This window comes from Martes martes (assembly GCF_963455335.1).
Source record: "Martes martes genome assembly, contig: SUPER_18_unloc_1, whole genome shotgun sequence".
Classification (NCBI taxonomy): Eukaryota; Metazoa; Chordata; class Mammalia; order Carnivora; family Mustelidae; genus Martes; species Martes martes.
In genome coordinates, this window is record NW_027666704.1 from 2,435,369 (window position 1) to 2,462,983 (window position 27,615).

General features: G+C 52.0%; 1 protein-coding gene across 1 annotated transcript; it reads right to left on the reverse strand.

Moving 5' to 3' along the window:
- Positions 1-10,268: 10,268 nt before the first annotated feature.
- Positions 10,269-27,218, reverse strand: SDR42E2 (short chain dehydrogenase/reductase family 42E, member 2; the record flags this gene model as incomplete). The annotated part of the gene is made up of 13 exons (XM_080831696.1): positions 10,269-10,508; positions 13,397-13,470; positions 14,893-14,956; positions 17,086-17,151; positions 17,695-17,832; positions 19,343-19,425; positions 22,552-22,627; positions 23,312-23,430; positions 24,076-24,133; positions 25,794-25,889; positions 26,367-26,607; positions 26,664-26,836; positions 27,042-27,218. The coding sequence occupies 13 exons, from the start codon at positions 27,216-27,218 to the stop codon at positions 10,269-10,271; spliced, it is 1,605 nt and encodes a 534-aa protein (XP_080687822.1).
- Between the last annotated feature and the right edge of the window lie 397 nt (positions 27,219-27,615).

A 27,615-nucleotide genomic window follows, 5' to 3' on the forward strand; every position in this document is an offset into this window, starting at 1 on the left:
ATTGCCGTATTCCTAACTCCCAGCATGGGGCTTGGCACATGCTAAATGCTTAAGAATTATCCGTCCAGTGGATGGATGAATATGGAAAGGTATAAAGAAGAAAAGGATACAAAACTAATGAAAACTACTGTGAACATGTTGATACATGTTCCTTCCAGTATCCTTCCAGATACTTTTCTACTAAAAAGTATCCTTCCAGATACTTTTCTACTAAAATTTTAGAAATTCCACAACTCTTACTTAAGTATAAAAATAACTGACATTTATTGAATGATTTATCTCATTCTATCTTCACACCAACCCTGTGAAGTAGGTTGCATTGTATTTCTATTTCATAGATCATAAAACTGAGGGTCTTAGAGGTAGATTTGCCCAAAAGATTTCCTTTCTTTCTTTTTATTTTTTTTTAAGTGTAAGTAATCTCTACACCCAACGCGGGGCTTGGACTCAAGGCCCCAAGGTCAAGAGTTGCAGGCTCCTTCAACTGAGCCAGCCAGGTGTTCCTGCCCAAAAGATTTACGCGGTGGCTCCTCTTGGCAAAGGGTAACTACATTTTAGGAGCTGGAGGACACGCTGAGTCTTTGCCCATGTGAAGCCCAGCAAACAGAGTCCCCTGGGAAAGCAAAGGTGCTATGGCCTCTGTGGGGAGCAGGTTCAAGTTTATGCAGCTCGCGGAGGGGGATGACATACAGGCGACATCTCATAAGGGGGGGGGGGTGAAAAAATGAAATGGTCTTGAAACCCATCACTCAGTGTTTTATCCTTTGGCCTCTGTGCTACAAGTTTTGGAAAATACAAAAGCTAACAGATATTTTGGTTTGAAGTGTTGGCTCCTTTAGTCATCTTGGGAAAACTCTGGCTTTTGGCAAGATAAAACTGCACCTGAAATTCTGACCGTGGGAAAGCTGGACAGGAACAGACTCTGAGCTGATCTGTCCAAATCCAAAGCCAGACCAAAAAAACCCAAAAACCAAAAAACAAACAAGCAAACAAAACACACACAAACAAACACACAACACTGTATTACTGAACTACTGATAGTTCTGTGGCCTTGGGCAAGTTATTTAACTCCTCTGAGCCTCTGTAATTTTTGTCCACCCAGCAGAAGTCCCCCTTCTTTGCATGAGGATCTTGATTAGCCTTTAGGAAACGAGCCCACTCCATTCTTAGTCGGGGAGCAAAGCCCTCACCACTGACCTGGGGCCAAGAGTGGACACAGGACAAGGCCTGGTCAATGAGCATATTCTATCCCTTTAGCCCAATGAGATCCTAATCTGGATCTTTTCTAGCAAGCGTGAAAAAAGAGAATCTCTCTATTCCAGAGAGTTGTTGAGCTGATAGAATTTAAGCCTAGGGTTTCTGAACATCCATTCTTATGGCAAATATTTATTAAGCTCTTATTGCGTGCCAAGTATTGTGCTAGGCAGTTCTAATGGGGTAAGAAATGGAAGAACAGAAATTTCTCACATAGTCATTATGCCACGCCACTTAAACTGCCGGGCGTGCCCTGAGTGAGAAGCGTAGCAGGCAATGAGAGATGACGTAGGCAAACCTGCTCAGGAAGGCTCTTCTGAAGAAATGACATCTGCGTGGAGCCCGGAAGGAACAGTAGGTGTCACTTCCGGGAGCTTTAGGAAGACAGGTGCCCTGGGTGGCCTCAGCAAGGAGATGTGGATCAGATCATTCTCGGATTTTGCCTGGTCCTTAATCTCCTATAACCATGACACAGAGGTATTCAGACTTTATATTAAAGAATTTGGGTAACCAAAAAAGGATAGGAAGGAAAACATTACCCCATGCCGGTGATGTCACAGCATGCAAGAGGAAAAATAAACCATTCACAGGGATCGGTCATCAGCACACTCCAGCTCCAAGCCTTGCTCCCCTGTCCTAAAACCTGCCCTTCTGTCTCTCACATGGACAAACATCTCTTCAAGCTTCCCCCTCTCCCTCCACCTGAGGCTATGGCTCAGCTCAGGTCATGATCTCAGGGTCATGGGATCGAGACCTGCACTGGGCTCCGTGTTCAGTATGGAATCTGCTTATCCCTCTCCCTCCACCTTCCTCTCTGCCTACTTGTGATCTCTCTCTGTCAAATAAAGAAATAAAATATTAAAAAAAAAAAAAAGAATCACACGCTCTACTGACTGAGCCAACCAGAAGCCCCTACATTACCAATTTCCACAGACAAAAAGCACCTTCCTTTACTAAAGCTTTGACAAGAGTTTAACTGGGTGGAGAGATTAAAAGTGATTTTGTTTTCTTATTTGGGCTTCTCCTTCTTTGCTCGAGTTTCAACAAAGAACACATATTACTTTTGCAAAAGTTATTTTTAAATGTCACGTCAAAACCCGAGGTCTTACAAAATGAAACAGGCCAGTTGCTTTGGTTTCTGGGGCCTCCCCACCTTGCCTGGCTGGGGCTGGCTTTGCGCAGAAGCTGCCCTTTCCCAAACAGCACCCTTGAAAACATCAGTCACCAGAGAAGCCGGGTCAGCATGCCTGTTGGGGGCCAGACAGGCCTGGAGAAATGCTTGGTGGAGCAGATGAGCTCATGGCCTTCCTTCCACTGGATTTTTGGCATGAGGGTTCTGGGCAGCTCTGCAAGCGGCTCTCCTTCTCCCAGAAGACCTGCTCTTTGCCTGAGCAGGCCGAGTAGATGTAGGATTAATGTTCACTTGAATTCAGTTATCAGAGAGAGAGAGAGAGTTGGGGTGGGGGAAGGTTGCTCCCAGCACATGGTCTAACTATAGGAGAATGCTGAGTCATTAGGGGGGATTCTTAAATAAGGCTCTGCTTCCTGCTTGTGGCTCCTTTTGGATCCTCCAAAAGAACAGACCCCAGTTTGGCCACCTCCAGACAAAAATTCTGTGACATCTTGTGTTGGGCAGCTCCAGCCAGAAGCGCTTGCCTCCGAGTTTGTCTGGGGCCACATAGCAAGATGGAGTGGCCTTAACCAAGCATGCAAAAGCACTGGTACGAGGAGGGGTCTTGTGACCAATACTGTTCTAGGTCTTGAGGATATAGCTTCCGGTGAACAAGACACTATCTGGAGATGACATTCGAGCAGACATCCCGGTCTGGTCCTGGGAGAGACTCAAACACCTTCTTAAGGCAGGGGTAGGGAGATGCACATGGATAATACCACCAAGTGGTCAGGAGCACCCAGCCAAGAACTCTGGTGGTGAGCACAGTGAGGTACTGGGAGGAGAGCCTAGGTCCCTGGGAGTCACCACCATGACATTTACACCACGTATATTCACAAACAGAATACAGCTTCCTGAGTGGCTCAGCGGGTTAAACATCCACCTTTTGCTCAGGTCATGATCCCAGGGTCCTAGGATCGAGTCCCACCTCCCTGCTCAGTGGGGATTCTGCTTCTCCCTCTCCCTTTGCTCCTCATCATCTCTCTTTCTCTTTCTCTGTCAAATAAATACCAGAAGTCTTTATGTGCATGATATACATTACCACATTCAATCTGCTTCATTCTGGTGTAGCCAAGTGCCCAGAAGAGTGCCTGACCCGCTGCGGGTGCTTAAGGAGTATCTGCAAATGGATGAGTTTGATTCTCACAGCAATCCTGGATATTATTATCTCCCCATTACAGGGATGAATAACAGGTCCGGGGAGAAGTAGTTTTCCTAAGATCACACTGCTAGTCAAGGCTCAGGCTGTGTGATTTACAAGCCCATGGGCTGGTTTATCCCACCTTACTGGATTCCAATGACTGCTCTCACAATTTTCCACAAATTTAGTGGATTAAAACAACAATAGCTCTGGAAGTCAGAAGTCACTTGTGTTCCTTTTCATAAGCTCTAGGGGAAAAGCTGTGTCCTTACCTTTTATAACTTCTAGGGCATTCCCTGGCTTGTGGCAGTATCACTGGGACCTCTCTTTCTGTATTCAAATCTCTGATTCCTGCATTTCTCTTCTAAGGACCCTTTTGATTACACTGGGTCCACGTGGATAATCCAGAATAATCACCCCATCTGAAAATCCTTTATTATGCTAACAAAGTCCCTTTTGTCACATAAAGTAACATACAGGTTCTGGGGATTTGGATGTGGACATCTTTGGGGGCGGCGATATTTCAGCTTACCACATCCACCTGTGTTTCTCTACTGCACTGTATTTTTGTTATCTTCCTTAGACATTTAGCAAGGAAATGGATAGACGTAAGAGTATGTAAAATTAGAAAAAAGTGAATTAGAAGGATCTGAGACTCCTGAAGGAAGAGGAAAGGGAATCGAACTTGAGGGTATCAAAAGAGACTTGAATCTTATCCATATATAGTATTCAGTGTATTTTTAATTAAAGAATCTTTGAAGCAAATATACAATATGTTAACAATTAATTTTGGGTGATGGGAGATAGAAATATGCTATGTACTTATGTATTGTATATTCGATCTGTATTTATTGCATTAAAAGCAGAAAACACTGAAACAGCCTGCACAGAAGGGGAATCTTGGGTCTTGGAAGGGTCTTGGGTTTCGGGAGGGTTTGGGGAGGGGAATCTTGGGGCCTGGGGCAGCTGAGACAAGTCACTTAGCCTCTCTGCACTTCAGTTTCTCCCTCCCTAATATGCAGACAAGAGATCCCTTTGAGGAAGCCCAACAGGCTAATTAACCAGCAAACACATTCGTTGACGTTGTTAACAACATTCACCTGGACCGGTGATTCTTACCTCGCGGTGGCAAGGACCAAACCATGGGGGCACCCAGGGCTTGCAGAGCTGAACTGGCGTAGGGATGGCGAGTCCGCAGGCTGGGGGACCTAGCCGGGTTCTGTGCAGAGCACGGTTCCCCCGCACGGCCCCCAGCCCCGAAAGGGAGGAAGCGACAGCGCGGCACCGCCCCCACGTGGCCGTAGACAGTATACGACGCACACGGCAAATCCAAGGCACACACACGTGGGGACTGCATATTAATGTTTAACATTTGGGAACTCTTCTTTCCTTTTTTAGTGCTGCGTTCCGACCGTAGTTTTTGCTGCCGATCAAAAAAGTCCTGTGGTTCCAAGGCACGGAAATGAGCCAGGGATCAAGACTCCTTTAAAACGCGCAAGACACGCTAGGCTGATATTGGGCATGCGCAAATCCAAGAGGGCGGGGCCACGGAGCGTGAGTCGCCACGTCACTAAACTAATATAGTTTCAACGGAAGCCACAGTGACGGGCGGTAGCGTGGCCGAGTGGTCTAAGGCGCTGGATTTAGGCTCCAGTCATTTCGATGGCGTGGGTTCGAATCCCACCGCTGCCACACCCTTGATGGTCTCACTTTTCTTTCTCTAAACTATTTGTCATCCTCCCCAATGCAAGTTCCTTTTTGCTCTTAAAAAAAAAAAAAAAAAAAGGAATGGAGAGCAAACGCAGCCCAGGCCCTCACCTGCCCTAGCCCAGTGCACAAACCTAGCGATCGCGGTACCTAAAAAACAAAACCAGAAGTGTCTCATTTCAAAGGGAAATCATCTGAGATAATTTTAATAGTTTCCAGCAGACTGCCTACAACTTTAATTTACTGCTCCAGGGCTGGAGGCCACAGCGGGCAGATCTCATTACCCCGCAAGGACAAAGGTTAGGTGGGGTGATTTTAATTATGACTTGGGTTAGGTCATAATTGGGAGGGATTCCTTCCCAATAGGGAAGGTTCCTTTCCAGCCCCCTCTGTGTCCTACGGGGAGCTCCAGCTGATCCCACAAACATCTGTTGGTAGAACTGGTGTCAAGCGACCCTATGGAAAGGTCGCGGCATCAGAGGGCCTGCCCCACGTGGGGCTATCAACCTCGGAGTCCCAGCTTCATCGATCCATCTCATAGTGGGTCTTCAGGTTTGGCTCAGGGGCCTCTCATCTATTTAGTTATTCAATAACTATGTATGAAAGGTCTCCTGTGTGCCCGAAACCAAGATCATTCTGAGGCTACAGATCACAGGAGGCAGGCAAGTCTGCTCAACTCGGTTTTACAGCTGCAGTCAATTCAGATTACACCTGTGAGGAGTGTTCTAAAGTGAGTGCTAACCTGTCTCAGGGTCGACCCAGGAGGTGACATTTAGCTGGGACTCCAAATTGAGAGGTTAGGGATGTGAAGGTGGGAGAGGGGAGTCCCAGGAAGAGGAAACAGCAGGTGGAAGATCCTAGCGGCAGATGAGCTGGGCGAGTTTGAGATGCTTTGAAGACAATTCAGGGCAGCTGAGCAGAGAGCAGCGCAGATGGGCCAACGATGAGGTTGACCCGTTAGGCATGAAGGCCCCATTGAGGCTTTGAACTTCATCCTGAGGGCAATGGGAAATGAAGCAGGCTCCCTGCTGAGCAGAGAGCCCAATACAGGGCTCGATCCCAGGACCCTGGGATCAGGACCTGAGCTGAAGGCAGAGGCTTTAACCCACTGAGCCACCCAGGCGCCCCCCCATCAAAAGGTTTTAAATGGGAGGGTGGCATGTTCCAGTTTGGGGTTCAGAAAGTTCCCTCTGGCAGCAGGAACAGGAGGGTCCATTCAAAGTCTACTGTAGCTGTCCTGGAGAAAGGAGAGTGACTTGTACCATGCTTGTGACCGTGGGTAGGACCGAAAGGGTGGGTCGGACAGATATTTTGGAAATGATCTGACAGAACACCCTGATGAGGATGTGAAGAACATGTCAAAAATGATGCCCAGGTTCGGGAATTGAGCCCCTGGCTGGTGGCATTGGTGGTCCCTTTCCTGTCCCTAGGAGGGAACACAGGATGAAGAGGAGTTTGTGGAGAAGACGATTTCAATTTGATTCACACTGAGTTTGAGATGTGGGACATGGGCTTGAGTAGGAGGTTGGACACAGAAGTCTGGGGGTCAAGAGAACGTTCTGAACAAATGATACAGATTTGGGAGGTGGTGGAGACCGAGGCCATGGGAATGGATGGACTTGCTCAGGAAGAGTGCGCAGGGGGAGTGGAGGGGCCAAGACAGGGTCCTGAGGAATGACGTCTTAAAGGGAGGGCAGTGGGAGAGAGGGGACTGAGGAAGGCTGGCCAGAGACAGGTGGAAAACAGGTGTGGTGTCCATATAGACCCCAAAGAGGGGGTAGAGGGAGTATGTTGAACACTAAGAGGCTTGGCAAGATAAAAACTGAAAAATATGCATTGGACTTAAAACGATTTACAGACAAGGTCAATGATGACCCTGATTAAAGTCATTTTGAGGGATGCCTGGGTGGCTCAGTCAGTAAGCGTCTGACTCTCTGGTTTTGGCTCAGGTCATGATCTCAGGATTGTTGGTTCATCTCCCACGTCAGGCTCCTGCTCAGTGCAGAGCCTGCTGGTCCCTCTCCTGCTCCCTCCCCTCTCCCCCCTCACTCTCTTTCCAATAAGTAAATAAACAAAATCTTTTTTAAAAAGCTATTTTGAAGAGACAACTCATCACAAAATCTGATTTTGAGGAGAGAGAGAGCCAAAGGAGCAGTACTGAGACAGGAAAGGGGGAATCAAGGGAGAATATTTTTAAGATGAAAGAGACTATGAGGATATTTTTTAAATTTATTTTTTAGTAATCTCTACACTCAACATGGGGCTTAAACCCGCAGCCCTGAGATCAAGGGTTGTACAGTCCTCCTGCTGAGCCAGCCAGGCACCCTGAGATTGGAGGATATTTTAGACACCCAGCCCTGGGTTTATAACAGGAAATAGTTTCAGCACCCACAGTGGGAAACTTATGAATTCACCTTGATGATGCATTCGGATTGGATAACCACAACAATAATTCTGTTTTCCGCATTCATGTTGCTTCTACTCAGTATTTCCAAGTAAACCAGGACCTCCTTCTCTCAGAACCTGAGGTACAGAGGGCTGAGTTACCTGGACAGCCTCTAAAATCCTCATGGGGACTCAGTTTGTCCGTTGGGTGGAGGGACCGCCTCCTTTCCCACTGGGTCAAGACACACAGAAAGGAGGGAAGCTTTCTTAGCAGAGTGACCCACAACTGCCCCCAGGCCCCGAGCACAGATATCCTTAGATTTCCAGAGCCTCTTGAGCCTGGGAAAGAAATGACTTAGAGAAAGCCAGAAAACAAAGAAATTGATCTTTTGTTTTTCCGGTGCTGTGTTTTGGCAGAAGACAAAAGATGTAGAAGATTATGTGAACAGTGAAAGCCTGTGCTCCCAGCCCTGAGAACAGATTTCTAGGGATTGATAGAGAGAAAGGTCAGAAAGAAGGGGGTGAGTTTAGAGGCACCTGCGTTACTGAGAAGAAAGGGAGCCCAAGGGCTGCCGGCCCCAACTGTAGATGCCAGAGCTCGAAGGAAGCCCTGACATGGTTGGGGGGCAGAAGAACAGACATCACTGTGTGTGGTGTTTAGTGAGCCTTGGGCAGCTCCCCCATAGGACACCAGCTGCAGAGGAGGAACCCCCACCTCGTCCACTTCAAAATTAGATATAACCCCAAGTTCCTCATCTACACAATGCGAACAATAAACCCAACTGTAAGGGTGGCCCGAAGAACTAAATAAAGGCAGACAGATGGTTCTTTCAAACTCTCAAGCATTAAACGGACATAAAGGATTATTAATGAGCTTTTAAAAATCGTAGGCACGCGTTCGGTTCAGCGGAGCAAAGAGGAGCATATGGTTCTTAGCTGCTTCCCAAACTTTCTTAACTGTTCTGCAGAGAGGGATACACTGGGGATGGCCACGTTGGCTCTAACACATTCACTCCCCTCCACCACAGGTGTTCTTAGGCTTGTGATGGTTTTCTTCTCTGCCGTAATGTGCAGGTGCCCATTATGATACATACATAGATATATTTATACACTGATATCCTGGTACTCATAATTAATATCAAGACAATGTGGAGAGCAAGCCTCAATGAAATTTTGTGGGTTAAAACGTTAAAGATTATGGTCATCACCAGTGCCCCCTTATTAACAGAAGAATATGAAATATGAATATGTAATATGAAATATGTAATGTGAAATTACAAAATAGGACAAAAATAAGTTCTAACTCTTCCCATTATAATTATATTGGTACTTTCCCAAAAGGTCCAGTCCTTTAAAAAGCTATTTTTTTGAGCTATAATTTACACATAATATTAATTTCAGATGTACAACATGATGTTGTGAAATGACCAAGTCTGCTTAACATCCATCAGGACATACAGTTACAATTTTTTCTTGTAAAGAGAATTTTTAAGATCTATTCTCTTAGCAACTTTCACATATATAATATAGTATTATTAACCATACTCACCATTACATCACCGCGACTTATTTATTTTATAACTGGACGTTTATACCTTTTGACCACCTTAAAAAGTTTTGTTTTGGTTTTGATCCTTGCCGTTACAGAAGCCTGTGCTTACCAAGCTAAGTCAGCCCCAGGCTAGTAAACCGGAAATCCAAAAAGGCTATGGGCTAGGCAGAAGTCTGGGTCTCAGGGGTCTCTCCAACCCTATCAACACAGAGGGAGATGATGCATGACTGAGTGAACCCAAAACATCAAAAGCAATTCTCCTGGAATGAGTCTCTTCCAAGATCTCAGGACGATCTCAGGACAAGCACAGAGGAGCCTGAACGGCAAGGAGGGTCCGGTGTCCCTAGACAGGCAGCATTAGACTGGGAAAACTGCAAATGCTAGCCAGGCCTGTACTTGGCCGCTGGAGATGACTCTGGCCAGGCCCCAAGAACTCACCTTAGGAGGCGTGCCCGGAGAGGGGCGGGGGAGTCGGAGAGGAGGAGGGCGGGGCTATTGCCGAATTACAATTAGGAGACTGGAGGGACAAGACCCAGAGGGAGGGGCAGGGCCAGTCCGAAAGAGAAACGAAGGGGAGGGCGCAATCATACCCGTAGAGCCAGAAAGAGGGCGAAACCAGAGCAGGGGAGAATTCGGGGGCAGGGAAGGGTGGGGGAAGGCCCGGAAAACGGATGAGGCTGTGCGGTTACCTGCTCAGTAACTCAGCCAGGCCCAGGACCCAGAAGGCGGGGCCAGGGCCCAAGAGGCGGAGCAGAGGCGTGTCCAAGCGCGGACGTCAGGACAGGGGCGGAGTCAAGACGCAGGGGCGGGACCAAACGCAGAGGGCGGGGGTGTGGGCGGGGCAAGGGCATGGGGGCGAGCCCAGAGGCGGAGCAGAGGCGTGCCCAAGCCCTGAGGCGAGGACAGGGCGGAGTCAAGACCCAGGGGCGGATCCAAGCCTAGAGGGTGGGGATGTGGACGGGGGAAATGGGCGGGGAAAACCCGGAGGCGGGGCTGGGGCGGGCCCAAGCCCGGAGGATGGAGCGGAGGCGGGAGCCGACTCCGGCCAGTGACGAAGATCAGACGAAGGACCGCTGCAGGCCTAGCAGGTGCAGGGCCAGGGCGAGCAGCCCGAGCAGCAGCAGCAGCCCGAGCAGCAGGCGTAGGAGCGTCCGCGCCGTACAGCCGCAGGGCCGCTGGCTCGTGGACCGCACATAGTGTTCCACGACGTCGGTGAAGCGGAATTTGTCTGGCGCGTAGCCAAGCTGGGCGCGGGCCTTGGCGATCTGGAAGGTGTGCGTCACGGCCACGCTGCGCACCTGCGGGGAGAGGCGGGGCAGCCGAGGGGCGAGGCTATGCGGGTGGGACGCACACTCCACCTTGTTTTACCGAAAAGGAAGAGAGGGCAGAGGTTTCCCTTTGGTCGCACAGCAGTTTCAAAGAACCGGTGGGCTGGATCTTACTCCTGCGATGCAAGGGAAGGTTTCCTTTGTCCCTCCCATCTGCATTTTCCTCGAGGGCGCCACCTCCAGGTGGTCTTTTCTGCAACTCCCCCAGCCTAACTGAACTTCTCAGTTCCCCAAAAGTGAAGGCCTCACCCCCGCAGTTTCCCTTCCCGAGCCTAGCAAGGCGCCGGGACTCAGCAGGCACTTGCACATTCTTGGGTATGTTCTAGGAGAAGATGACCGCCCTATCTGTGGCCTGGGTGCTGCTCTCCGGAAAAACCACCCCAGGAAACGCTCTAGGCTTCTCTGGCCACAGTCCTAGGGGCAACCTTCTTGCTCCCTCCCTGGTTAAGCTTCCCTAAAAGAGGAATTCAATTATACATAAACGATTACTCTCCAGGGTCTGGGCTGCCCTTCCTTCCCCCCTGCTGGGGCCCAGGCTTCAAGGGCAGTACTGATAGCTATCTATAACTGAATAGGCACTGTGCTTGGCCTTATCTTATTTAATCCCCTGAGGTGGTACTACCACCATTTCCTCTTTACATTTTTTTTTCTCTTTGCATATTTGAAAATTAAAAACAGAGAGGTTAATTGACTTGCCCAGACTCACACAGGTAACTCAGATTTCAGCCCATGCTCTTCCCTGCTATGCTTGGACTGGGAGGATGCCCTCCCACCTCATTTCTTCCTCTCTTGTTCCTCAGCTGGACCCTAGGAAGGGGTCGGAGAGAGCTGCTCAATTCTGCCATGGCACAGAAACAGCCCCTGGCCAAGCTGCTAGTCTTGGACGCTTGTAGGGGAGAGGGCAATCTCGTCCCTTTTTGCCCCAAGTAGTAAGTTCAGGACCTTGGGTGATACAGCTGGGAGCTAGATCGGCAGGGTCCTGGACACAAGCCCTCAGGCTTAGATGTCACCTTCCTTTGGGCAGTCTTAACTTACTCAGAACTGGCTGAGGTGCCCCTTCTGTGTGCTCTTAAGTTCCTCATGGTTTCCTCCAATACAGCCCTTATCGCAGTGGCCCGACTGACAAGCTGTCTTCCCCTTTGGACTGTGAGCTCCCTGAGGTAAGGGCTATGTTTTGCCTTCGCTACTCAGCACAATGCCTGGCACACAGTGGGCGCTCAAAAAATGTTCAACGAATCAGACTTTGCAACGGGAGGGCTCGTTAGTATACCACAGATTGACCAGCAGAGGGCGCCAGAGCCACAGTGCCCGGAAACCTCCTTCGCTAAAGAGGGATCCCTTACCCCTGGGTTGAAAGGGAAACCTGTAAGTGAAACCAGAGGGAGGGGAGCTAAATCCCACCCAACCATCATTCAGCAGCACTTCCGCAGCTAATCTACATGATTTTGATTCCTGAGTCATTTCACAAGTTGATGGTTAAGCCTGAAAGCATTTAAGTCTGGTCTGGGTTCAAATGTCAGCTCTGCTACTTAAGCAAATACTCATGGGCAGGTCAGCCCTGTGTGTCTCATTTCCTCTGGAAATGGAGATAACAATCTACAATGCAGTAGTGAAAATAAAATGAGATAAGGCACAATGCCTGGCGTATCCATCACTCAATAGATGGCTGCTATTGTCACTCTCTTTTCTTCTGCTAGTCTGGATGGCCCAAAGGAGAAACCACAGGGAAGTCAGACAGCTCTGAGCTTGAGTATGAAGCCAATGCCACAACCGTGTGACCCTGGACAAGTCACTAACTTCTTCAGTGCTCAGTTTATCATAAAACAGGATCATAATCTCTTACCTTTCCTAACTTAGCAGGACATCAGAGAGAATCAGATGAGAGCGTGAGCTGGGAGGATTTTGCAAGTAACGCCAAACACTATTTACAATGTACATTAAAACATCCTCTTTTAGGGGCGCCTGGGTGGCTCAGTCTGTTAAGTTTCCACTCTTGATTTCGGCTCAGGTCATGACCTCAGGTCATGGTCTCAGGGGTCATGATCCCAGGGTCATGAGGTCAAGCCCTGAGTAGGGCTCCGCACTCAGCACTGAGTCTGAGAGTCTCTCTTCCTTTCCCTCTGCCCCTCCCCCCACTTGCACATGCTCTCTCTAAATAAATAAATAAAACCTTTAAAAAATCCTCGGGGCACCTGGGTGGCTCAGTGGGTTAAAGCCTCTGCCTTCGGCTCAGGTCATGATCCCAGGGTCCTGGGATCGAGCCCCGCATCGGGCTCTCTGCTTAGTGAGGAGCCTGCTCCTCCTCTCTCTCTGCCTGCTTCTCTGCCTACTTGTGATCTCTGTGTGTCAAATAAATAAATAAAATCTTGGTTTCAATCACTTAACAAATAAATAAATAAATATATAAATTAAATTAAATTTTTAAAAATCCTCTTTTAGGGAAGCCTGGGTGGCTCAGTCAGTCAAGCATCTGCCTTTGGCTCAGGTCATGTTCCCAGGGCCTAGGATCAAGTCCCGCATATGGCTCCCTGCTCGGCGGGGAGTCTGCTTCTCCCTCTGACACTCCCCTTTCTTCTGCACTCTCTCTCTCTCAAATAGATAAATAAAATCTTAAAAAAAAAAAAAAATGAAGTGACAAGGATGAGGGACCGGAGCTCATCACATTTCAGACCCGGAGAGCACTCAGCCTAAGCAAAAGTGCAGAGGTTGGGATGATTCTAAAGAAGCTGGTGCTAGATTTGGGCACACCTGGAAGGTTCTGAGACCTCGGACAGCCATCCAGTTATTGCGTCAAAGGGGTGAGGGGTGGGGCCGGTGGGGGTGTGGACCAGGGGCAATCCCAGCAGCGGCCCCCTTACCTCGCTCCGGGTGAGCAGCGGCGGGACGCTACAGATGGGCCTCAGGGCCAGGTGCAAATACTCCATCACTGCAGCTGTGTGGGGAGAGAGGGGCCAGTGACCAGGGTGCCTCCCTCTCTGGAAGGCTCTCTGGGACAAAGCAGTTGGGGGTATTATTTGCTTTGCTCCGGGGAGTGGGGGGTGGGAATCTCTTCTCTTTGCCAAATTTTCCTGTCCTTGGATTCCTTTAAATCGGCAGCTCTCGGCACATGCTGGGGTGCCTGGGTTGGCTGTGAAATGTGTCACGAGTAAGTTGTCATTAATATTAAAGGACTGACATTCGAAAATAAATCAGCGCAGATTCGCAGTTAGCGCAAATCATGCCTCATCCTTTCACTTCTTCTATTCCAGTGCGGTCTCTTGAAGAGAGAGAGAAGGTGGAGCAGTGGTTCTCAATCAAGTGAACCCCGGAACACTTAAAAAAATGCGCATGCTTCCCCCACCCCCGCTTTCCTCTTGGTGATGCTGATGTAGTTGGTCTTGAGCTGGGGCATTTTGATATTTTATAAGCTCCCCAGTGACTCGGATGTACAGCCAAAGCTACAAACTCGGGGCGATAGCTCGCTGGGAAGTGGAAATGCATATACCATCCTGTAAAACTACCAGAACCCGTGGCTGATCTCTTCCCACCTGGGGGTCAAAGAGCATCCATCACTGTGACAACGCTGGGCATGAGAAGTCACCCCACATGCAGGCCTGGTGGGCAAAAGTCAGCAGATCCCAGGGTCCTGGGATCAAGCCCCGCATCGGGCTCTCTGCTCCGCAAGCAAGGAGCCTGCTTCTCCATCTCTCTCTGCCTGCCTCTCTGCCTACTGATCTCTCTCTATCAAATAAATAAATAAAATCTTAAAAAAAAAAAATACAACTGATCTATCGCTAAGGTCTTCCAGGAACGCAGCTGCTTGTGATTTGAGGGTCACTGTCCCCTGGGCCTGACAACTCCGTGCCTGGCTCTGCATTCCAGCTGGAAGGAGGCCAACAGAGGTGGAGATGGGGGGCGGGGGGGTTGGTGAGAGTAGAGGCTGACCTGAAGGGTGAGGAAGCAGCTCCCCATACCCCAAAGGCAGCCCTGACTTTGGGGTGACCTTGGGGGACAAGGTGGCCCCAGGAGACTGGCGTGATGTCTCCCGCCACAGGCCCCAGGGCCGGGTGTGAGCTCTGGAGTCAGCCAAGCACAGGTGTGAATTCTGCCTGTCCCGCTTTCTCACTGTGGCCCAGTCACACCCACCCTGCAGGGAAGACAGGGTTTATACCCAGCCAGGACGAGGGGGAGGAGGCTGCCGGACAAGGGCAGGTGGGGCTCGGAGCACCTGCCCCCGAGAGAGATGATCTCCTGAGATCCTGTGTCCTCAGTGCCTCACTCAGCTCTGTCTACTCCCGGCCCTGGGCCTGAAATGAGGCGGTGCCCGTGCACCTGGCACACGGAGGGATTTTACTACACATTCTCCTCTCCTTACCTGCTAGGTAAACCCAGGAAGTAGGCACCTGGATCCAGGGCTCGCTGTACCCCAACTTCTCAAACTGTAAGGAAACATGGCCTAAGATGACAACAAGTCTTCCGTGGGCCAGTGTGAAAATGTCACATGTTCCCTTTACCCTGGGGTGAGCAGAAGTAACTTCTGACGTCCTGCCTGCTCACCCAAGGGGGAAAACACCCCGCAGCCAGCACCAACCCTGTGCCAGTCTTGAAATGGAAAACTTTGATCTAGAAAAGTAAAGTAGGGCTCCAATGCATGGGTTGGTTGTTTTTGTTTTTCTCACCATAGCACATTCCCTCCCCAGTGGCCATCCCCCAGCCACCCCATCCCTCCCACCCCCTTCACTCCAGCAACCCTCAGTTTGTTTCCTGAGATTAAGAGTCTCTTATGGTTCATCTCCCTCTCTGCTTTTGTCTTGTTACATTTTTCCCTCCTTTCCCCTATGATCCTCTGTCTTGTTTCTCAAATTCCTCATATCAGGGAGATCATATGATAGTTGTCTTTCTCTCACTGACTTATTTCACTTAGCATAATACCCTCTAGTTCTAGCCACATCATTGCAAATGGCAAGATTTTGGGGTTTTTGATGGCTGCATAGTATTCCACTGTAGATATATACCACATCTTCTTTATCCATTCATCTGTTGAGAACATCTGGGCTCTTTCCATAGCTTGGCTATTGTGGACATTGCTGCTATAAACATTGGGGTGCACGTGCCCCTTTGGACCACTACATTTGTCATTTTGGGTCAATATGCATAGGTCAGGAGCACCTGAGTGGTTCAGTCATTAAGCAGCTGCCTTCAGCTCAGGTCATGATCCCCGGGTCCTAGGATGGAGCCCCTCATCGGGCTCCCTGCTCAGCAGGAAGCCTGCTTCTCCCTCTCCCTCTTGCCCTGCTTGTGTTCCCACTCTTGCCATGTCTCTGTCAAATAAATAAATAAAATCTTTAAAAAATATATGCATAGGTCGGTTTTTAATCTGGGATCATTCACATCATTTAGTGACTATTGACCTCTGCCTACAGCCAAAGGCACTTATCCAGGGCAGCCGCTTTGGAAAACAGTCTGACAGTTTCTCAAATGGTTAAACAAAAGGAGAACAGTCTGGCAGCACCTCAAAAGGTTCAACAGAGAGCTACCACCAGACCCAGCAATCCCACTCTTGGGTGCACACCCAAGGGAAATGAATACGTACATACACAAAATATGTATACATTAACGTTCACAGCAGCATTAGTCATAGTAGCCCCAAAGTAGAAAAACCCTAATTTCTATCAACCGATGAAAGGATTAACAAGATGTGGTATCTTCCTAGAAGGGAATGTTTTCTGGCAACAGAATAGAATGAATATTGATACAATGCGCTACACATGGATGGACTTGGAAAGCACAAGCCAAAGGAGAGAAGCCCAACACATTGTATCACATGGTTCTATTTACAGGACATGTCCAAAGAGGCAAGTCTACAGAAACAGAGAGTAGGCTAGGGGTTGTGTGGGGCTAGAGGTGAGGGTTGGGGTAAAGGCATAATTTTGGGGGGGTCCTTTTTTGGAGGGTGAGGAACTGTTCTAAAATTATGGTGCTGGTTGTACAACTCTGAATATATTAAAAACCATAAAATTATGTGCTTTAAATAAGTGAATCGTACAGTATGTGAATAATATCTCAACAAAGCTGTTGATCTTGTTGTGCCGGAATGCCTCCAGCCCGGGGCTGCTGGTCGACCCTTTCCAGGCAGCGCTGGCCCCAAGAAGGGGTCTGTAGGGGACGGGACGAGGAGGCCAGGGTTCTCTGAGGCCCTGCAGCATAGGAAGCCCCAGGGCCAACACCTCCCTCTGTGGCACAGTCTACCTTCTACTTACCCCTTGCGGAGCTCCGTCGGACAGTATGGGGCTCTCACAAGCAAACGTGCACAGGCAAGTCACCATAAATCAGGAATCAGGCTGGGAGGGACTATGGCACACCAGGGGAGTACAGGGTCCCCTAAAGGGGCAGCCACCCAGCTCAGGCCAGTTCTAGCGTTGCCCAGTGGACACTATCAGCCAGAGCTCATTTTTAATGTGAAAGCTTCTGATTTTCGGGACAGAGGAAAGAAGGACAAGGAGAGAAGATGTGCAGAATCCCTGACTTCTCACTCGGGTTGGGGGCGGGCGGATGTCTGGGCACCTACCAGTGGGGCCATCCACTCGAAGAGGTTGACGCTCTCCCCATCATTGATGTAATATGCCTGGCCGCTCTGAGGGGACACACAGGGAGGGGAACAGTCAGGCACCTGCACCCCAGCCTGACGCCACCCTTCCAGATGGCTCAGCAGCTGCCCTGATCCCCCTAATTCCCCTGAGCAGCCGCTGAGAAGTCATGGCCATTTCCCAGCCCTGGAGACAGACCTGGGCAATTCCCTTTGAATTTGGGGGCGGTTACCCTGACTAGGTGTGTGACCTCCATAGAGTCACTTAACTTCTCTGGACCTCAGTTCCTTCATCTGAGAAATGGGAAGAAAACAACAGGATCTCCCTCTTGGGCTGCTGGGAAGATTACATGGGATGGCATACATAAGATTCTTAGCATTCAGTGACCATGACTGCAGGACCAACACCTGTGTCACAGGGTCACTGCAAGGGGCTCTCTGTAAAGACCCCCTCACCCCAAGCTTCCCCGAGCCTACGGTCCTGCGGACCATCTTGAATTGGGGAGAAATGAGTGTGAGCCAGGAGTCCCCTGGGGGGCATGGGGTGCCCTGCCCACAGCCGGCTGGGTTGGGGAGGGGAAGGAGACTCACAGCCACGTAGCCCTTGGCTGCAGTGAGGGCTTCGGCTGCCAGCACGTGGGCCTGCACCAGATTGCGCACGTGCACCCAGTTCATCCGCGTCCTGCGGTCCCCGAATCGGAACATGAATAGCCTCTTCTTGATGTGGCTCTGGAGGGAGTGATAAACACAGACTCAGGCCTGGAGTGGCGTTGAGTACTATTTATATGATGATGGCTCCCAAATTTCCAGCTCCAGGCAGACCCCTCTGGCCCAGACCCATGTCCTGACATCGCCACGTGGTGGTCACTTGTCCGTGTCCTGGAGCGCGCGCCTGACCTTCCAGCTCCTGTTCGAGCCCCCCCACCCCCACTGGACAGCACTCGCGGCTCAGGCTGAAACCCTGGGGACCCCGTCGGCCTTCCCTTCTCTGCACTCCTCGTCCAACCCATCTGCAAATCTCACTGGCTCCGCTATTTCACTCTGTCCAGAATTCAGCTGCTTCTCACCGCCCGGGCTGCTGCCCCCCTTCTCTCCCTGGAGACCGAAACAGCCTCCGAACGTGTCCTCACTTCCACCCATGGTCCCCACGCTTGCTCTCCACACAGCCAGGGGGATCTTCCCGAATCTTCAATCCCGTGTCTCCCCGCTCAGAACCTTCTGCTCTCCCACCCTGCCGAAAGAAGTTTGACAACGGCCGAGGAGGCCCTTCTGATCTGGCCCAGCTACCTCCGTCTGCTACGAACTCCCCTGCCCACTGAGCTCCAGCCATGCGGGATCCCCCCCGGGTGTGCGCCAGGCTCCCACCTCAGGGCTTTGCATTGGCTGTTCCCTCTGCCTGGAAGGTTCTCCCTCCCACCTGGCGTGATGCACCTGCCACCTGCTCACGGAGGCTCCCTGGCTGCCTGGGCGCCCAGCTCCCATACCCTGCTCCCCCCTTCCGGTTTCTTTCCATCGCACCTCGCACCTTCAAACACGCTTCATCATTTGTCATGTTTACTCCCCATCTCCTGTGAGAACAGAAGCCCCTCCAGGGTGGGAATGGTCTGTTTTGCTCACTGATCTGTGGCAAAGCCCAGAGCAGCGACCTTTCTCATTCCCAGGTTTGTACCCAAGCTGCCTACTCGGTTTGAACTACCGTCCCTCTCCCACCGCATTTCCTCGGTTCATTCTCTCTTCCCTTTCCACACAGCACAGGCACCGTCCTAGACCTCCTCTGCTGGGCTCGCTCTGCTGCGCTCCCGTATTCTCGTTCTTCCCTCCACACAGGCCCGGCCGCACTGGCTCCGTGACTGTGGCGTCTGTCTCCCTGACCAGACTGGGAGCGATCTGAGGACAAGGCCCACAGTCCCTCGTAGCTGTATCACCGGCACCTGACTCTGGAGGGAGGCTTTCTAGAGGAAGAGCTTGTACTGACAGCATGGGCTGAGCCCACAGGCTCCCTCTGCCTCTCCGGGGTCGTAGCTCTGGGACTCCCCGACCTACGCCTAACCCACGTAAGCACACACTGAGACCTTTGTTCCTGATGGGTCCGATAGGGGTAGCGACATCTCCCAGAACTAAGAGTCCCAGGCCCGGGATGTTGCTCCACAGAGAGACTGTGGCCTGGAAGGGCCCCGATCCATGCACACAGCAAGCCAGGCTCGTCCTGAGCCTCAGGCCCAGGGCCAGGCTGACATACCGCCACGCGGGGTAGGTGCCTCTGCTCTTCGGGCCCATAGATCCCTGGGGGCCGGAGCACACACGTCCGCAGCGTGCCTCCTCCTAGGACACAGGGAGGGGAGGTCAGGGGCCTGGGGAAGGGTGGTCCAGCAGGGAGACACACAGTGATGCTGTCCACACCTCCTGGTCCTTGCCTGGTTAGCAGGGAACACAGGCCCTTGGGGCTTCCTTATTCAATTAATTATTCTCAGTCATCTGTTAGTCATTTAACAAACAACATTCAGAGGATGCCCAACCTCTACCCCCAGCCCTGGGTCCTGGGACTCTAAGGATAACCAAGAGGAGAATCCAAGGATAACCAGGAAATGGTCCCTGCCCTCACGACGCTCACAGGCCAGTAACAGAGGTAAGACCTGGGTGTGGGTATGTACATGGCCCATGAGAGTTCACCCTGCACTCGACAGCTGTAATCTCCTTTCACTCCCTTGAGAGTCAACTGTGCCCATTTTACAGTGTACTCCGTCTTCCTTTGGGGGCCCCTCTCCCTCTGCACAAGGTCTTAGGGGGCTGTCAGTCTGGATGTACCAGAAGTGTCACTGTCCCCTGAGGTGGTGGCCGTGGGACCCAAGCTGGGCCAAGGATGTATTCACACCCAAGAACGTGACTGAGCATCACCAACACCAGCATCTGAAATCCTATGAGTGGGTTCACCCTGAAGAGACTGGTCGCCACCTCATGCCACCCAGTCCCTGGGGCTGCCCCGACCCTATCCTTTCCGAGCCCTGGTGGTCATTTTTCTGGAAGTATATTTCCCCAAAACGATCCCACATCCTTCTACGACAAGTTCCTTTTCCCAGCAACTCGGGCAGGGCCAGTGTCATTGGTCATAGCCAAACACCTGACTGCCTCCCCGCCAACATCCCCACTTTACCATGAGGCCAATACAGTGGGTTGAGTGGTGGCCCCTGAAAAGATAGGTCCACGTCCCGGAACCTGTGGATATGACTGTATTTGGACACGCGTCTTTGCAGATATAATGAAGGATCTCGAAATGAGATCATCTTGGATTATCCGGTGAGCCCCAAATCCAACATCTTTATAAGAGACTCACAGAGAAGACACATGTGGACCCTAAGAATGTGGGGGCCCACCATAAGCTGCTGAGACCAGGAGAGTCTCCCCTAGAGCCTTTGGAGGGAGAGCAGCCCAGCTTGACCTCAGACACCCGGCTGTGAACTGAGAACCATGAGAGAAGACATTTCAGTTTTAAGCCACCACGTTTGCCGTCAATTGCCCCATTTGCCCTGAGCTGAGATCTGCAGTCCTGGGGCTCCGCGTCAGAGACCGGGGCCCTCCACGCTGAGTTAGAGGCAGAGTCTCAGGGACCTGCTTGTGTTAGCAGGGACTGGAAATCATCCAGGGTGACCATGGCTGGACTCCTGGAAGGCAGGTATCAGGTGAGCTTTTCTGTAAACAGTCTGTGGCTAATTTTAAACTCTGGGTCACCTGGGCATGGTGGGGGGAGGTCTGGTTGCAGCGGACATTGGCCGGCGGGGTGCTGGGCAGCGACGTCACAGAGGGGCGGAGCCCAGGGTATCCATGACTCCTGAGCGCGGAAAGCTGGGGATGCTCATATAAATAATTCTTGGTCAAAGGATTAAGTGTCTGGTTTGCAGGCTGCTGGTCCGGCCAGGGAAGGCCCCAGGCAGAGAAGAGAATTCAACCACATAGCATCAAACCCCTGGGAAAACCCAGCTGGATGTGTGTTCGCACTGGGGTCAGGGTCAAGGCCTGACAGGTCCTGGGTGCCAGCGCAGGATGGGGAAGATTTTAGGGAAAAGAACCCATGCTCGATGGCTTGCCCAGCTGTGGCAACAGTGAAGCAGGATGGTTCAGCTCCAGGCTCCAGTGTTAGACGCCCCTGGTGTGGGGGGTTCAAATCCCACCTCTGCCACCTAACAGCTACGGGACCTTCGGGAAGTCCGTTCACCCCGCAGCCTCGGCCTCTCCCCCATAAATCCACAGATCGCCATTGCAAACATCCTTCACTCTCCAAATCTACCTGGCTCCTGAGTTTTTATACTTTAGATAGTAAGAGAAACCACGTTTTCTGATTCTTTTTCATTTCTGGATTTTGGAAAGTGAATAGTGATGATTTGGACAGCAAGGAATTTATCTGGATCAGCCCGGCTCCTGAGTTTGGAAAGCAGGGAACCCCTTGGGTTCTTAGTTCACGCAGATGATGTGAAGCGTTACTGAGAACTTTGCACATAAAATGAGCACGTAAAACAGGGCCAGGAAGTGCTAGGCAAATGCAAACTGTCCATATTCCTTTTTTTTCCTCCCTTTTTAAACAGTGCCTGTTATTATTTTATTCTCATACAAGCTCTTCGAGGTGGATTCCATGATCATCCCCATTTTGTTACACGTGGGGAGCCTGAGGCATGGAAAAAAGTATATTGCCCAAGATCACATCACAAAGGTAAGAGGTGGTGGGGCCTGGATTTGAACTCACCTCAGCCTGAGCCAGGGTGTGGGAGAAGCCAGTGTGTCATACTGACACCTGTCTATGTTCTTTTTTTGTTTTTAAGATTTTTTAAAGCGTGCCATTGGGTGGGGGGCAGAGGAAGAGAGAGAGAATCCTGACGCAGACTCCCCACTGAGCGGGGAGCCCAACGCAGGGCTCAGGCCCAGGACCCTGAGATTGTGACCAGAGCCAAAATCAAGAGTCCGGCTGCTTAACTGCCTGAGCCGCCCAGAGGCCCACCTGTCCCCATTCTATCACTGCTTCTCTGTAACCACAGGAGGGCACCACAGCCGTATCATCCAGTAAATTATTGAACTTGGAGCCTTAGAGCCCTCGCTTGCACGGGCCTTCCGCGGTGCTATGCCTCATCCCATATTCACAATTCTGCACTCCGTTAACCTAAAGAGCATTCTTAAACTGGATCCTCTCCTACATGGCAGAAAAAAGACCCACTTCTGTCTGAGCTCTTCCCTCGCTCAAGACGGTAAGCAACACGAGGGCAGAGACTGGACCGGACTTTCTCAGGACTGTATCCCCGGTGGGGGTTGGGCACCCAGCAGGTGCTCAGAATCTGGAGTGATGAGTGACAAAGGCCCTGGGAGCTGTCCTTTCCAAGGAAGGTGAGCCTCAGAGACACAGAAGCTAAAAGCCGGACTCCTCCATGCACTCTGGGGGCGGCGGCGGGGCCCCACGGTACTCACCTGGGAGAGGAGTTCCGTTGGCCATGAGGGTCAACTGGTCGGCGATGGCTTTGGTTCGTGAGTAGTGGTCCATGTGCTGCCAGAGGACAGGGACAAGAGAGCCACCGGGCAGGGTTCGGCGACCCTGCCGGCACCGGGCCGGCCCCTTCTGCTTCAGACCACACAGGGGTGGTATTCTGGGGACTCCCCCTGGGAAATGGCCAAGTCCTGAGCCCCAGCGCCATTCCTTTCCCCCCAGGGTGGCAGCCACAGGAGCAGAGTTTGGAGCAGTAACAACACGCAGGGTCCCTCCACTCAGGGAGGCTCTTGCCAGCGCCCAGGGCCTGCTCTGGGATGCGGGTGGATGCTGCACGTGGGCTGGATGGACTTTTTCCGTGTAGTTCTTTAGTGCTGGTGGCTTTTCCCCATAACATCCCATTTCCTGCTCACCACACCCCCCACGGGGCAGAGTGGTCACGCCCAGCCAAAGAAACAGAGGCTCAGAGGAAAGTGACTTGTGCAGAGTCTCACAGGTAGAATGTGGCTGGGCTGGCTCAAGGCCAGGTCTGTGTGATTTCGAAACCCCTGCTGTTGGTGGGACCCGCTGAAACAGGAGACAGGTTGTGCGACTCAGTTTTGGGGACCCCTTCTTCATGGGACTCACCCTGAGTTGTGAGGTTGACCCCTGTTTTCTACCCATTCCAACCCTGTGGCCTGGGGGGGGGGGTCCCAGGCCCTGTGGTCCCCCCCCCGCCCAACACCTCTCCTGGAAGCTAGGTACCTTCTCCAGTGGGAAATATGGCACAGAGTCCTCATCACCCTGTTCTATGGGCTTCCCGCCGAAGACGACGTTGACGGTGCTGGTGTAGATGAGCCTTGGGACCCGCCGACGGACACAAACTGCAATGATGGGGCACAGGGCAACACACACACACACAAAGCCCATGTGAGTGGGGGTTTTCTGAGGAGCTGGGACCCAGTCTTAGACACACATCCTGGCCCTGGGGTCCGCCCACATTCCAGAGGTGCTCAGGAGGGAAGGGGTGTGGGTCATGTCCCTGCTCTGTGGGGCCCCAGGGGCCAGGCTGGCTCACTCCTTCTCAGTGTGGCCGTAGCCCCTGAGCTACCTTTCTGGGGACAAGTCCGAAGAAAGTCTCACTCGAAGGGGACACAGAAAAAAAGACACTCTAGAATCAGAGAGAAAAACAGGACAAGGCAAGACATGCCCAGAGGCCACAGATGTGGGTCTTGTATTTTGGGGCTTCAGTGACTTTTCTAATCCCAAATCCCTGAAACGCAAACCCCACACTGCCTGTGTCCCCAGACAGGCTGTGGCCACGCTGACCCACCCCACGTGGGAGCCTGGGCAGGTCTGCAGTAGAGTGAGGATGTGCTGCCCACAGGCCCCTCCGCTGGCGTGGGCAGGGGGAGGGGAGGAGGGTCCCACCTCTGTCCCCCTGCCCTGTCCCCAGAGCTGGGCCTATGGCAGGAAAGGGGACAGAGCAGGAAACACACAGCAGGTCACACTGAGCTCTGAGTGCCTACCACTGATCACCAGTTTGGTGCCTCCAACATTTATAGACTCAATCTGCTCTCTTTGCAGCTAAAAGACAAGAGGGAGGTGGGAGAGTCGCGGCGATGCCGCTCAGGCCTGGTCGGGGAAGGCCGTAAGGCTGCGCTTCGGGTGGGGCCAGGTGGGGATGCAGACTGTCCGGGTTGGGCTCAGGAGCGAGGATCTGAGAGGCCCTCGGGCGGTGCAGGAGCCCTGGGCCCCAGGGCCCAGCTCCGCCACCGTCTCCCAGGGAGGCCAGCACACAGGCTCCATCCCCCACCTGGCCCTCAGCTCCCCCACCTGGCCCTCAGCTCCCCCGCCTGCAAAGGGAGGGCAGACCCCCTTGGGCAGTTGGTAGGATTGAATACACCCATGGGAGGACCTGAGACAGGGTGTGACACAGAAAAGGGACCCCAAATGTGTTGGATCATTTCCTCACTCTGGAAGTCTGGGTTTCCTTGGCTGTTGGACAGGGTGACACTGTCCCTGCTCTAGCGAGGTCGGGGTGTGGTGTGAAAATAAAAACACCTTGTCTACACAGAGAAAGCTGCTTGTGTTCCCCGGGACAGGGTGAAGCCTTTACACCTCCCTTAATTCTCACAATGAACAGGAGGTGGGTTCTGTCTCAATTTTTAGACTGTATTTATTCTCATTGCACTTTTTTTGTTTAATAAGTAATAGAATCACAAAGTTAAAAACAACTCAAATAGGGGCGTCTGGGTGGCTCCTGTTGGTTAGATTTCAGCTCAGGTCATGATCTCAGGGTCGTGGGGTGGGGCCCAGGGTTGGGCTCTGTGCTGAGCACATAACTTGCTTGAGATTCTCTCCCCCTCTCTGCTCCTCTTCCTCCCCCATCGTTCTCTCTCAATAAATAATAAACTAAAAAAATATTAAATTAAAAAAATAGAAATTTCCTTCCCACTCCTGATTCCCAGCCTTCCCTCCAACCCCCCAGCAGAGGCAACCACTGTTATAGTCTGTGTATTTCTAGAGATAATCTATACTTATGAATATCAGCACACATACACAAGTGAGCATATAAATATTTATCCTAGTTTCTTCCTTTTTTTCTTTATACAAACAGGAGGATACCAAACACTGTTTTTGTGTCATGGAAATTATTCTGTTATCAGCACATTCTGATAGAACTTCAACGTGTGGATGCCTTACAATTTATTTAAATAGTCCTTAACTGACCGGCATTTACGTTACATCCTGTGTTTTGTTATTATGAACAAAGCTGCAAATGTAGGCGTCCTGTGATTTCGGAGCCTGAGGGTATCTCTGTATGTTCTGACAGGCCCCCTCACATTGAGAAGGTTCTGACGTGAAAACCAGTACAGACGAGGAAACAGAGGCTCAGAGAGGTTAAGCTAACTCGCCCTAGGTCCCACAGCTAGAAAGTGACAGAACTAGCATTTGGGCCCATGGATGCAAAATGCGGGCAGGGTTTCGTGTAAGTCCTTCCTGGGTCAGGTGTCCCCCGTCCAAGTACTAACCAGGCCCCACCCTGCTTAGCTTTCCAGATCAGCCAAGATCGGGTGCGCTCAGGGTGGTTTGGCCATAGACTTTCCCAGCTTAGGTGAAGGGTGATAATGAACACGTGGCATGGTGGCAGGCGGTGGCGGGGGGAGGGGGTGTGTATGTGGGCAGAACCAGGATCTGAAGCCTGATCTGTCTAACTCCAGCTGCTGTATGCGGAGGGGCTCACCTTCTCAGCACCGGACATTCCATAGGAGGCCACGTGGAAGACACAGTCCACCCCTTCGAAGGCACGGTACAGGGCTTCCTCATCGCGGACATCCGCCTGAAACAGAGAAGGAAGAGACGGGGACCGGAGGTTTGGGTCCAAGGCAGAGATACCAACTGTGCACCTTGCCAGGTCCCAGCCCTGCTCCCCTGACCCCACCCTGGCCAAGCTCCTGTAGGAGAGAGAGGCTGTGGGGCAGGAGGTACTAGATGATTCTACAGGGCGTCACTGGCTTTAGCGTCACTGGCCCCATTTATCAAGCTAGGTCGCAGGGGCCGTGCTGGCTGTTTTAAGCGCACTGTCTCACTGACTCCCCATCGACCTTCGTGAAGCCTTCCTTCCCTGGATGAGGACACGGAAGCTCCGAGATGTGGAGCCTTGTGGCCGTGGCTGCCCGGCTGGGAAGGGCCAGAGCTTCAGCAGTCCCACTCCAAGAGCCTGTGCTTTTCACTGGCTTCACATCACACGCTGTCCCCACACCTCCATCAAGAGCCCGGGCCCCCCACCAGTCCCCCGAGATGCTCATCACTGCACCTGGATAAACTCGGTCCCCGGGGACAGCTCCCACTGCGGTCTGCGGAGGTCGAGCAGTAGGACAGAACTGCCACTCTTGGCCAGGCTGGAACCCAGGCTAAAGCCCAGGTAGCCTCCTCCTCCGGTCACCAGAACCTTCTGCCGAGGGGCCTGCATGTGTGTGGCCTGAGTCTTTAGCTGCGGGGCTGATGTGGTGGCTGTCTCTGGCTCACTGGGTTTGGGCCCAGTTCCAGACCCCCTTCTGGGCCGAGGCTCTACCCCTGGTCCAGGTAATGGTGAAGCTCCTGCCCTAGGTACCGGCCCAGGGACTGACCCAGCTCCTGCCCCAGGCCCCAGACCCGGCCCAGGTCCTGACGTAGTACCAGGCCCTGGCCCAGGTCTGTACCCAGCACCAGGCTCTTGTCCAGTTTCCAGAACCACACCACGCCCTGGCCCATGTCCGGACACAGCACCAAGCCCTGGTCCAGGTTCTAGAGTCACACCAGGCCCTGGCCCATGTCTGGACCCAGCACCAAGCCCTGGTCCAGGTTCTAGAGTCACACCAGGCCCTGATCCAGTTTCCAGAACCACACCAGGCCCTGGCCCATGTCCGGACACAGCACCAAGCCCTGGTCCGGGTTCTAGAATCACACCAGGCCTCGGCCCAGGTCCTGACCTAGCACCAGGCCCCAGAACAGTAGCAGGCTCTGCTCTAGATCCTGAAGCAGCACCCAGCCCGGGCCCAGGCCCAGGCCCTGACTCCGACCCCAGGCCTGAGACTCCTCCCCAGGCCTGGCAGACAGGGCAGCCCTTCTCGCCCTGGCCTGCAGCTCTGCAGGCCTCTGGGGAGGAGGCTGCTGGGTTGGCCTTCATTCTCTCCTGAGCTGTGCAGACCGAGGTCTGTCCGCCTGCAGAGAAAAACAAAAGAAAAGATATTCTTGAGTTGTCTCAAGTCATGTGGAGTAGCAGGCTAAGGGGAACTCCTGGTGGGGCTCAGAGACACTCTGACTTTCCAGTGCAACTGCCCCTTTCAGAATTTTGAGAACTTTCAAGGTGCTGCTGCCTCCCTTAGAAAGAGTCAGAGACAAAGGCAGTCAGACCTTGGGCTTTACAGCTGGGGAAACTGAGGTGTCCAAAGTCACACTGCATGGCTGAAGTTTACACCAAGCATTCCTGGTTTCTCTACCAGTCCCTTAAAATCCCAGTTCCCGTGTAGCACTGGAGGAAGACAGATCCAAGAACCTCACCAGACTGGGGGGGTGACTGCTTT